Source organism: Cylas formicarius, unplaced genomic scaffold, assembly GCF_029955315.1.
Source record: "Cylas formicarius isolate icCylForm1 unplaced genomic scaffold, icCylForm1.1 PGA_scaffold_1__22_contigs__length_36826433, whole genome shotgun sequence".
NCBI classification, from domain to species: Eukaryota; Metazoa; Arthropoda; class Insecta; order Coleoptera; family Brentidae; genus Cylas; species Cylas formicarius.
Window position 1 is genome coordinate 21794226 of NW_026844264.1, and position 12620 is coordinate 21806845.

The following is a 12620-nucleotide window of genomic DNA, read 5'->3' on the forward strand; positions in this document are numbered from 1 at the left end:
AGTTTATTCATATTTGTTTGGTGGCCAAGTTCAGTAAAAATGCAAAGTTGAAATCGAATTATGCCTGTATCAAAATAAACTCATCGTGCGTGAAGCGTGTCTAATTATTTTCTTTTAAACTTTATTTAATAGATGCTATTTCCGAATTTGTTAGTACGCTTGTTAAAGGTATTATAAAAAACTTACTACCAGTTCGATTTTCTTCTTTCTTTCTACCTTCGCGTTTGGAACTGTCCTCAAGTATCAAGATTAATGTGTTGCGAGCTATTTATTTGTTTATTGACTTTAAATATTATTCTTATTGGTCAAGAGAACTGCGTTTCTCAATTCAAAATATACTATGTTACGCGTTAATAAAATTCCTGCAGTCATTCATTTATAAAATTAAATTTCATCAATTAATAAAACTTATTTCGTCGTACATAAAAACTTACGAAATACGCACAATTAAATTACAGGTTAAAATGAATAAATAATTTAAGCTATGTTATGTTATACTATGCTTGCTTGAATCGGATTCCTAAACCTACCCTCACTAGTGCAAAAGTCCAAATGCTCGTGATGTGCGATGAACGTATTACGTCCATAGTTTGTCCTGCAGTACCAGCACCCAATTTTTGACAGAATTAAGTGGCAACGACAACTGGAATTAATAACTTTGAATCGCAGCATCAGTCACGACGAGCTTTATGTGTTTTCAAGCCTAGTAAGTTTTCAAGTGCCACACAATTGATGTTAGCCAAGCCGACACCCAACTTACAAGCTATACCGGGTGACACAAGAAAGTGGGAACAGTAACTTTTAAACGGCTTCAGATTGCGATTTGAAATTTGGAAGGGTTAATATAAACTGAACGTCCATTTTTTTGGCACCTCCGGTTTGAGTGGAAGCGACAGTAAGTTTCCAATTTTAAATTTCGGGAGATCATTCTACGTAGGATAAGATGGTTTTTCCATTTTTTTTGTTTTTTTAAATTTTTATTTAATTTTTGAAAATTGTGTTTAGGGGGCTGTGACCTTCGTAAATACTATTTACCGGGTCACCTGATCATGTGAAAAGTTGTAAATGAAACTTTACTGGTCTCATGGCAAATAGCATTTAATGTAATGAACTATTAATTTTTTAGGATAATCTAGTTTTTTCAAATAGCACCCTAGTGGGAACAAAAACTTTATAAAACCGGTACTTTTTTTGCAACATTTTGACACCAACATTTTCGAAATGCGTCAAAAGATAAGTTCACACGAAGGAAAAACTAGATAAGTAAATACATTTTTATAAAAACAAAATGTTACGTAGGTGGTTCTGCTTCTATTCATCGAGTTCGGCATGATTGAAAATTCTGACAGTTTGTACATTTTTAACTGATTTTGTCGTGTTATCGATTTGCATTATCATGGAAAACAATAATTAAGTTACAAATAGAGAAAAAGTTTATATGTTTCTGATATACGCGGAATGCAGAAAAAAACTCTCGACAGGAGCGTGCATTGTATGCAGCCCGCTATTCGGGACATCGCCTTCCTGTGTTTTTATAAAAATGTATTTACTTATCTGTTTTTTCCTTCCTGTAAGCTTATTTTTTAACGGATTTTGAAAATTTTGGTGTCAAAATGTTGCAAAAAAAGTACTGTTTAAAGAAAGTAAGTTATCCCAAAAAATTAATAGTTCATTACATTAAATGCTATTTGCCATTAGACAAGTAAAGAAAAGTTTTATTTACAATTTTTCCCATGATGAAGTGACCCGGTAAATAGTATTTATGATGGTCCTCCTAGACACAGTGTTCAAAAATTAAATAAAAATGTTAAAAAACCAAAAAAAATTGAAAAATCGTAGAATGATCTCCTGAATCCAGAAGAAGAAGAAGAAAAAAATGGATTGTGCCATTTAAAATTCGAAAGTTATTATCGTTTACGCTCAACCTGGAAGTGCAACCATTGATTACATATTGTCAAAAAAGTGAACATTCAGCCTATATTAACCCTTCCAAATTTCAAATCGCGATCTCAAGCCGTTTCAAAGTTATAGAGTGTTGCCACTGCTTGTATCACCCGGTATAGCGAACGAAACGGTGCTGGAATTGTTAGATTCGACGATCATGACATTGATAATCAGGATTCCAAGTAGTAGGCAAATTCGCTATGCAAAGGTCGTCTTTGGCGTAGCATCAAACTCACTCAGTGTATCAATTTCATCCACTAATCGAAACCTTAAAGGACCAACTATCAATATTCGCATAACCAATGGAAGTTTTGTTGCATCCCATTTCCTCTGCGATTGCAAGTACTTGTACCGAATGCAGAATAACATGGTTAGAATATATAAAATAGATAAAGTGGTTTTTCATTTCATGTGCGAGTTTGCCAACAAGTTGTGATAACAGTGTTGGAAACGGAAATATTCATACGGCAAACCGAAATAAATGCGTGCTATCAAGGGTGGGGAGGATAGATAATTGCAGTGTCAAATGGCGGAACAAACAGAATTTCAAAAAAGTAATTGTCGGTCTGGTTTTCCGCTCGTTTCCGAAACAACTTTTGCGTAATATACCTCGTTAGAGCAGAATGTTACATTTTTATTGCTAACTGCACACTTACTTATTCTTAAATGATCACGTAGGTATGACAGAAGAACAACGTTGCCAATGCGAAAATTATAGGTTCTCCGCCTAAAAATTTGCGTAACGGGGCGCGACTACGGGTACGACCGACAGCCGTAACCAAAAAACGGGGTAGGAAATTCCCGGAATCAGCAATAACCGCAGCAGAATTTGGCAAGTATATTTCCAACAGACCGAAAGCGCGGAGTTCAAGGGCAGACCACCCCTACAGTCGTAATTCTCTCTATTTTCTTTTGTTTCTCACTTCCTCTCGTGTGGAATACAGTCATTAATGACATGGATGTTGAGGGGCAGCTGCGAGGTGGGCCATGCGGCATTGCATTGCATTAATAAGGCGATGGCAGCGGCTTTTCGGACACACGCCGGCCGCCAGTCACCTGCCGATCCGCCGCACAAGCCAACTAGACAAACCCATTTAATCCGCGAGTAAAAAAAGTGTATCGATTGTCAAATCCAATTTAATTCGGAAAGTTGGCCCATCGTAAGCAAATTTCGAACCCTTAAAACGCCGAACTTATACCGATCTATCTCGTTATGCACAATGGTAATTTATTGATGGGGCATTTTGGCAATTTTGGCTTTAACAAAACCTAAATATCACTTTTTCAAAATGAGGCTAGAGTATTCAAAAATACATCTCTTTTATTTTTATATGAAATATATGCCCTGCTTTTTTATATTAATATATGTCGAGAAATGCTTTGTTAAGAGTAAAAAAAACGTTTTTTATCATTTCTTTCATAAATGTAATATATAAAAATGTGTAAAATAACTTTTTTTTTTTCGAATAGAACAAATTTACTCTAAATATAAATTAGTTTTTTAATGAACTATCTAAATTAATTGCAAATTCTATTTTTTGTAAAATGATTTATGAACATAGTTAACAAAGTGAAGTTTTGTAAACTGATATAGCGTCTTAGAGATGTAACCAACTTTAATTACCATTTTATAGGTTTTTCCAAAGAAAATCACATAATTAAAATTTATTCATGCAGCAGATATTTTAACAATTCTTTCATGGCGGTCGAAAGATGTCTTAATTTGTGTTAAAATAAATGTGTTACAAATTGGACACAACTATTCGGGTCATCCTGAATACCATGATTATTCTTGTCAAAAAAGATAAAAAATTATTATGCTTTGTTTTACTTTCTTGTAGCATAATAAATTCTAAACAATTTTTCAGTATTTTTTCATGATTTTATGTAAATTAATTTTGCAATCCGTGATGGCACTGGAGCTGTTTTCCTTAATTTGATTCTTTTTATATATTGCGACCTGCAAACCACAGGTGTAATTAGACAGAACCAACATTGACTAAATAAAGTTTGAAGTGACTGAAAATTATGTCTTTTTTTTATGCAATTCTCATGCAAAATGTAAGGCTACATCAAACCGCATTTTGTATGTATCTAAACAAACGCATTATATAAAAACTATTTTTTTTAAATTGACTGATGACAGGTATTGTTCAACGCCCTCCCCGCGATCGGCGTGGTAACCTCGTCAATTACTAGAGTGATAGACTTGTTGAAAGACTTTTGTTCTTATCATAATCTTTTTCAAAAGAATATGGTTGTTAACACAAGAGAGCGCTGCTTGGTTATGATTTTTGCTCATGAGTGTCCCTGGTGGTTGGGAGGGCCCTTTGCGAGTTGATTAAATCACAGAGTCACCATCCTGCCCTTTTTCTCAAGATAACTATTAAAGTCCTTGGCGTGCTCTTCAAAAGAACATCATATGTCCAACATAATTTCAAAGTTAAAAAATAAATTTTGGGCTTTATTAAGAGATCATAATTAGATTTCCAAGATGTGAATTCGAACCCATTTGGAATATACTTCACCTTTATGGAATCCTGATTATCAATGTCATATTTGTCGAATCGAACAAGTCCAGCACCGTTTGGTTCGCTATACTGGGTGACACAAGAAAGTGGGAACACTCTATAACTTTTAAACGCCTTGAGATTGCGATTTGAAATTTGAAAGGGTTAATATAAGCTGAATGTAAAATTCTCGTGATAATATGGTTTGAGCGGAAACGACAATTACTTTCGAATATTGAATGGCACAATCTATTTTTTTTGCATTTTTGGGGTCAGGAGATCATTTTACGCAGGAGTCAATGTAGTCCGGTTTGAGCGGAAACGACAGTAACTTTCGAATTTTAAATGGCACAACCTATATATTTTTTGCATTTTGGATGCAGGAGATCATTGTACGTGTAGGATAGGACGATTTTTCTCTTTTTTTTAATTGTTATTTAATTTTTAAACATTGTGTCTAGGAGGCCGTGACCATCATAAATACTATTTGCAGGGTCACCTGATCATGGGAAAAATTGTAAATGAAACTTTTATTTACTTGTCTCAAGCAACGTCATAACATTTATTTTGGAAATTAGATATCTAAGTCTATGTAGACTTTAGAAAAAGGAAGAAAGGGGAAACACAGCAAATATGAACTAAATAATCAATGATAGATAGATTTATCCTCAATGGGATAAATTCTTAATTATTCACTAATCAGGCATGCGCGGAGATTCACTTCACTTCACTTTAAGAGGTCAGTTTCCGGACGTTTGCAGTACATAAGCTGGAGGGGGATCGGATATTTTCGGTAGACGTTACGTTTTTTTAGTAAATGTATTAGTAAGGTTGTTCAAAAATGTCCCCAAAAACTAATGGTAGTAGAAGTACGATAAACTTCTTCTGTTCAACTTTAATTCACCACTTTTGGTTGGAAAACTTTATTGCCATGCATATGGCTTCCCACCTTTACCAGTTCTGACCGCAGAAAAAGATGTTGAAAATTAAATTTCATTCTTCAAATAAAACCACGAATTGTTTATATTGCGCTAACAGAGTGTTTCTTAACTTCTAGTTAAATATTTATCTTTCGCTACACCTCGAGCCTGGTTCTAATAAGCTTGAGGCAGACATTTATATAAGGATAATTTTTTTTAGATTTTTTTATGTAACATCCTTTGTTACAATAAATAAAATATATATTTTGAACGAGGCTCCATTGCAATTTTTTTAGAAACATTTCTGAAATAAAATTTATTTTCATTTAGAACATCTTTAAAAGGGTAATCCATATTGGGTGCGTGATAAGAAAGTAATGGATGTCAATCTTTACGAAATTAATGCAAAACAGACTTTGTGACAATCCATTGATTTATTAACTTTTGCGACTGAACATTATCAATTACAGTTCTGCGGTTTTGCAGTGATGAATTAACACACTTTTTTAAAGTCGCATCCACTGCCACCATGTGTCAATAACTAGCATAGTAATTGAAGCGCTTTTATTTGAAAAAATCAAAGCAAAAATTTGTAAAATTTGATAAATTGAGGTTTTGTTGAATGATTGTTATCTATCTTTCGTACGAATAGAATGTTGATATCTTTCAACTCGGTCGATGCAAATTTTATTTTCTTCGTAAGTATCGCGAATCAATTCTTTACATCACGCAAATTTTACAATATAAGAGATTAGTGTAAGTGAATGGATGAACGAAGCATGTTACTTAAAAATGCAAGCTCAAACATACAGTAAAGCATTTTGCACAATTTCTGTTGGGCATATTTGAAGCAAAAACAACGCTGACTCTGGTTTACGCTCCTCACGAGATTTTATTACTCTCAAGTAAGTAACTAATTCATGCAGATATCCAAAACGCTAATAGGAAACAAAGCATATTTTCGCCTGGCATACAACACAATTGCTAATTATAATTAATATTAATAGTATTAAAATCACACATTGATTAACCTACACACATAGCAGAATATTAAAGAAAAAAAAAGTTTATTGACTGAATAAGAACAGTAAAGGATAAATTGTAGAACAGTGTGATATGAATTAAAGTGATTCCAACTCATCTAAGAAACTTTTGATTATGGGCAACCCACCTTTGTTAGCCGAGATTTTTATGGATAATTTGGAAAATATCATACTAGAACATCCTTTAAGAAAAAGTTTTAAGAACTTAATATCATTAAACAAATTGTACTGAACAACGACTACTATCCGTCCATTATAGAAAATTATAAATAAAAAACAAATCAAGACAACAGCAAACTCTATCCGAAACCTAATACAGAACACGAACAATTTAAAACAATCACATACATGGGAGAACCTAGTGAAAAATTTTCAAAACATTTGTCAAAATGTAGTTTAAAAATAGCTTTCAGAACTAACAACACAATAGGAAAATTTTTAAAAAATAATAAAACGAAATGTCCAAAATCTCAGGTTGAAATGCTGATCTTGTCCTAAAATTTATATTGGACAAACAGGTAGATCCTTCAAGAAACACATTAACGAACATAAAAGAGCGTTAAAAAACAATAGTCTAGATTCTAATTATGCTACACACTTAAACACATTTTTGACGACAATTTTGATAATTTACATACAGCCACAAAAAGTAGAAAATTAAATTTATTGGAAGCCATGGAGATTAACAAAATGAGACATTCAAATGTATTGCTTAACGATCAATTAGATTTAAATACCTCTCTTTTATTGAACTTAAATTCTTACAACAACTTTAATTAAGGTTTTATGGCATTTTTCGGATAAAGACACGGTGTTGTAGAAACAATTGCAATGCCAAAATATATAATTTCGTGGAAATCTGAACTTTTGGTTCTTACTTATTTTGATAAATGAATTTTCATCATGTAAATGCCACCTCAGTTCAACCCAAAATATCACTTTCTAAGAGATTCTGAATAAGCGCCCATTGTGATTCAGAATTTAGGCACTACTTAGAACGAGGCATTGTAACTTGAAAATAAGCGCGGAACTGCACTGTGTCAATGCATTTGCAATTATTGCAATCTGCTTACCTAAGCTGTTGCAAACAACGCTCAACCGCGTATGCGCAAAGATCACTGCCTGCGGATTTCAGTTGGTCGGGTAATTTATTTGTCGTCTCATCGTTTCTCGCTGTTGCTCGTCGGTTCGGTTTTCAGTCGGTGACGAACGTTTGGTGTAGTGTAGGTTTTCGTTATTTTTCGAAAAACAACGCCCGTTTGTTTCGGTATTTAGTTTATGTTGAGTGTGCCCCGAAAAGAGTGACTCATGTCCTGGCAGTCAATGTAAGTCTCGTTCGCTTCTCGCTTTTGATTAGGTTTATTAAATTAATAACCTCAATTGCACCTGTATATCGGGCACACGTATGTCGGCTTAAATCTGTCGCAAAGGCGGCAAAAAGCGACAGTTTTAAAGCATTGTTTCGGCAATTGTCAAACGAACAGTGAGATTACCTTGAAGTTCCTACTCACGACGAGGTCATTGCCATCAGACGAAAGTCTGTTATAAATATTTCTGATAGGATGTTATTCGAAACACATATCACTATCTTGCCTCCGTGTTATTTTAAGCTATGCTAGGCGCAACATGTATGTTGTGCTGCGTCCGTGTAAATGTTCATTGATAAATATGTATGAATGTTTATCAATGAACAGAATAGGTATATTACTAAAGTTATGTACGCCCTTCCTAGGGATTGTTGTTTTATTTATTTATATATTAAACGCTTTTGGGATTAGTTTCTCGGTTCGTGGTGTCCTAATAATTGTGAGCGGAAATTATCAACCGCGCATCTCAAATCTGTGGAGATACGCCACTGAGATGGATTTGTAATAGACTCTCCACCCGCTTGTAGTCGCACGGCGCCATGTTATCCGGGAGTGTGTAATGGTAAATTTTAATTTAAATGAAATACTTCAAATAATCATGATTCCGACGATTAGTGGTAGTGCAAAAACAATATCAGTACTCAATCTTTCTGCCTATCACGCTACTGACTACTGGCGGTTATTTACAAGAATATATAGAGCGATCCGTGGTAATATTTAAATAAGTAATATACAATGTATGCTATGAAAGGTTCGGTCAAGCGGTTAATTTTAAGAAAAAAGTTTACGTTTTGCATTTTCTAAACCGCTTCAGCATATATCAGTGTCATTTAGTAGATACTAGATTTATTCATAGGTGCATATTCTTTAATGCAAATCTAATTACAGTCAAAATAACGAAATATAACGATTACATCATCAGATTATCTTTGCATAAAAACGGTGGATATTTTAATTTATTTTAGACTGTTGGTTTCAGACAATTTCTATTTTTTTTTTCAAAAATAATTAAATGTTCAATTGTATTAGGCAAACACCGGGGCAAAATCAATTAAAATTTTAGTGTCATGTATTACCGTTCACAGAAATAACAGGTGCCAAAAGTTCCCGATTCGTTTTGATTTTTGGTCGTCTTTGTAATTTCTTACTGACAAATACAAAACAGACGACAGGGAGCAATATTTTCAGTGAAAAAATGAAACTCTCTCGTTTTAATTTCCATATCTTATAACTAGACAAAATGTTAAGTAACTGATGTAAAAGATTAAAAATTAAATTATGAAAAAGCTTAAATAACAATAATAATAATAATTTCGGTAGATGACATATTAGTTTTATTGGAGAGGCGCATTTTGATATTTTCTATAGATTATTAAGACTATGTATTTGCTGTACTCTGGGGTGCACTTTGCATATTATTTTACTATTTAATACAATGCTTATTGGTTTATTTTAATTTAGTTTGTTGGAATTGTTAAATGGCTCTTGAGCTCACAACGTTAAATATCTTTATTTGCATTTTGTCCATTTTTCCATTGAATCGTTCTGTTAGTTAAGTATATTGTCAAGATTTATATTATTGATTATTTATTAATGCTTTTAATTTTCTTGTAATGTAATTAATTGTCTTCTTTCATCGAATTTAGGTATATTAATGGATATATTAATAATATGAGTTTTTATTCCGGCAAACATAGGTACCTACACGTTATTATACGAATTATGTAGGCATTTTTCTGCTTTTTCCAATAAACGATATAAAATCATTAAAAAAGTCATTGTTATTGTTGTTGTCATTCGCTAGTCAATAAATCGCGAATTAATATTGAACCTATAAAGAAACCTTGTCGAAGCGAAATGCAAAAACACTCATACAAATCTTCAAATGTAATAAAGCATAATTTTGTGAAAAATCAAACCCGTCATCCAGACCTAAGTCTCAATCCGGTATACCCGCTTATTTAATAATTGAAAAGTGTTATTTTTCAGTTACTCTCCTTTCAAAATCCATAAGGTAGGCCCGTATCATTTTTACGAGACGATATTGAATGGTATCCAAGCAACGAGTGACCTTTCTTCAACCCTCGAAAGGAACGAGCGCAAAAAAAACTCGATCCAAAAACTTGCTTCCGGCACTGTATTGCTACTACGGTATATTTTGGCCGTATCCATTTTAGTTGGTTATCCCAAATTAAAAGCGGCTGGTTCAGTATTATATCGTGCATCGCGCTCTTTGAGAATAAGGGGTGATTTTTCACCTTAAAATAAGTGTCGGTCGGCTGCATTTTCGTGTCATTCCCAAGAGATATTTAGGAGCCTAAAAGTGTATGTGGCTGGTATCAGTAGCATTTTGAAAATGGACATCTTTCATCGTGCGTTAGTGGGCATGAATGATAATTTGTTTTCAAAACTATCAGCTCAAGTTTTAATGTTGCTATAATTTTTGTGCTTATGAGCACCTCTCGAATATTTTATATGTGAGATTTCATTTTAGGTTTCTTTATTTTATTCGAATAGTTTCTTGATTATTTTGAAAGTTTTGAAATTTGTAATATTATTTTTAACACTGCCGGCGTCTTAACCATTTTTTACTGGTAATAAACGTCTTTATCAAAGAATAATAATTTTGAAATTGATATTGAATAGCGATTTAATTATGTATGCATTGATTATGTCTTTTCATATACCCATGAACATGCAATCAAAAATGTAAAAACTTGGACACAAGAAACTAAAAATGAAAATAAAAGAAATCTGTCTATTTTTTTTCTCGAAATTGATCTTCTGGGTCTATACGATTTATACGACCACGTAGTGGAATATCCAAGGGCTACAAAAAATATATAAAAATAACAAGAAAACAATTGAAAATGGGCATAGCCAACCGATGTAGAATTAAATAACATCCGATCATCCATTAATATTTAAAAAAAAAGCAAACTTTATTATTTATTTATTTATTTATATATTATTTATATATTATTTTTAACACTGCCGGCGTCTTAACCATTTTTTACTGGTAATAAACGTCTTTATGAAAGAATAATAATTTTGAAATTGATATTGAATAGCGATTTAATTATGTATGCATTGATTATGCCTTTTCATATACCCATGAACATGCAATCAAAAATGTAAAAACTTGGACACAAGAAACTAAAAATGAAAATAAAAGAAATCTGTCTATTTTTTTTCTCGAAATTGATCTTCTGGGTCTATACGATTTATACGACCACGTAGTGGAATATCCAAGGGCTACAAAAAATATATAAAAATAACAAGAAAACAATTGAAAATGGGCATAGCCAACCGATGTAGAATTAAATAACATCCGATCATCCATTAATATTTAAAAAAAAAGCAAACTTTATTATTTATTTATTTATTTATATATTATTTATATATTATTTTTAACACTGCCGGCGTCTTAACCATTTTTTACTGGTAATAAACGTCTTTATGAAAGAATAATAATTTTGAAATTGATATTGAATAGCGATTTAATTATGTATGCATTGATTATGCCTTTTCATATACCCATGAACATGCAATCAAAAATGTAAAAACTTGGAACACAGGAAACTAAAAATGAAAATAAGCACTTTTCTCGAAATTGATCTTCTGGGTCTATACGATTTATACGACCACGTAGTGGAATATCCAAGGGCTACAAAAAATATATAAAAATAACAAGAAAACCATTGAAAATGGGCATAGCCAACCGATGTAGAATTAAATAACATCTGATCATCCATTAATATTTAAAAAAAAAAGCAAACTTTATTTTACGTTGCAGCTTTGACCAGAGTTTTTAACCTTCAAATGAGGTACTATTCGATCTATCAGGCCATTTAAGGTGGAATTCATAGTCGATACTTGAGGCTTGCTTGACCAAGGAAGGCGGAAGAATGTGATATTTTAAAGTTTCTTAGGGTTTCTCAAGGCCTGATGTTACGGCCATCATATTACAAAGTGAGATGTCGCCGCTGGGTGTGTATTTTGAAATAAAATTTCAAATATTCTGAAGACAACAAGGTTCAAAGTGAAACAAAAAAATGACCTCAACAGTTCTTGCAATATGTCAGTATTATGTTAACAATATGTAGAGGTAATGGTAAATATTTCCATTTTTCACACTTCAGGATGTCGGTATTTTGCTGTGCTATTCTAATTAAATTATTGTTATTTTAAGTTGTTAATAATAGTCCACCGCGCACATAGTATAATTTAAATAGTTCCGGTACCAGACAAAATAGGAACTGTACTAAATGGGTTTACACAGCATATCAGCCAGCATCCATCCCGACTTCCAAAAGTTGGTATTTTTTAGTTTAAATTGGAATAAATCATTTAATTTTATGTAGTTTTTGTTTATCACAAACTGTTTTAGTGACGATATAAAAAAAGAATTTGTTAATCCTTTGAATTCAAATCGATCTTCAGCAATTATTTTGTCCTGGTTGTTATTTTTCAAACAGATAATTTTATTTGTTTTTTTAAAAACAATATTGGTAGATTTTAAGGCAGTTCGAACGGTATTCAAAGCAATTGCTGTCGCGATTCGAAGAGAGGTGAGAATGAGATGAGAATTTGTTGTCTTCGTTTCCTGGTTTTGTTTTGTTTGGTTGTTATTGCTTCAATCAATAAAAGCAAATGACATGTAGCAACGGTTGTTTTTATCGAATAAAGTACTATTGTGTGTTGGATTTTATTATATAATAGTGTCATTCACGTCACAGGAATATTGTGCGGTGTTTGTGGTGGAAACCCGAGTGATAAGGCTATTTTGTTGTTTCTCTTTTAAAGTCAGTGACGTTTACTATTACCAAACACACA

At 32.6% G+C, this 12620-nt stretch overlaps 1 protein-coding gene across 3 annotated transcripts in view; it reads left to right on the forward strand.

Moving 5' to 3' along the window:
• LOC132696707 (insulin-like growth factor 2 mRNA-binding protein 1) overlaps positions 1 to 12620 on the forward strand; it is a 47581-nt gene that overhangs the window by 12009 nt on the left and 22952 nt on the right. Inside the window, exon 1 of one of the 3 annotated variants that reach the window (XM_060661694.1) lies at positions 7570 to 7742. The exons of the other annotated variants lie outside the window; for them this stretch is intronic. Within the exon in view, the coding sequence (XP_060517677.1) occupies positions 7726 to 7742 (17 nt within the window). The 5' untranslated portion in view covers positions 7570 to 7725. Of the gene's footprint in view, positions 1 to 7569; positions 7743 to 12620 lie in introns of those variants that run through there. 3 annotated transcript variants of the gene reach the window in all.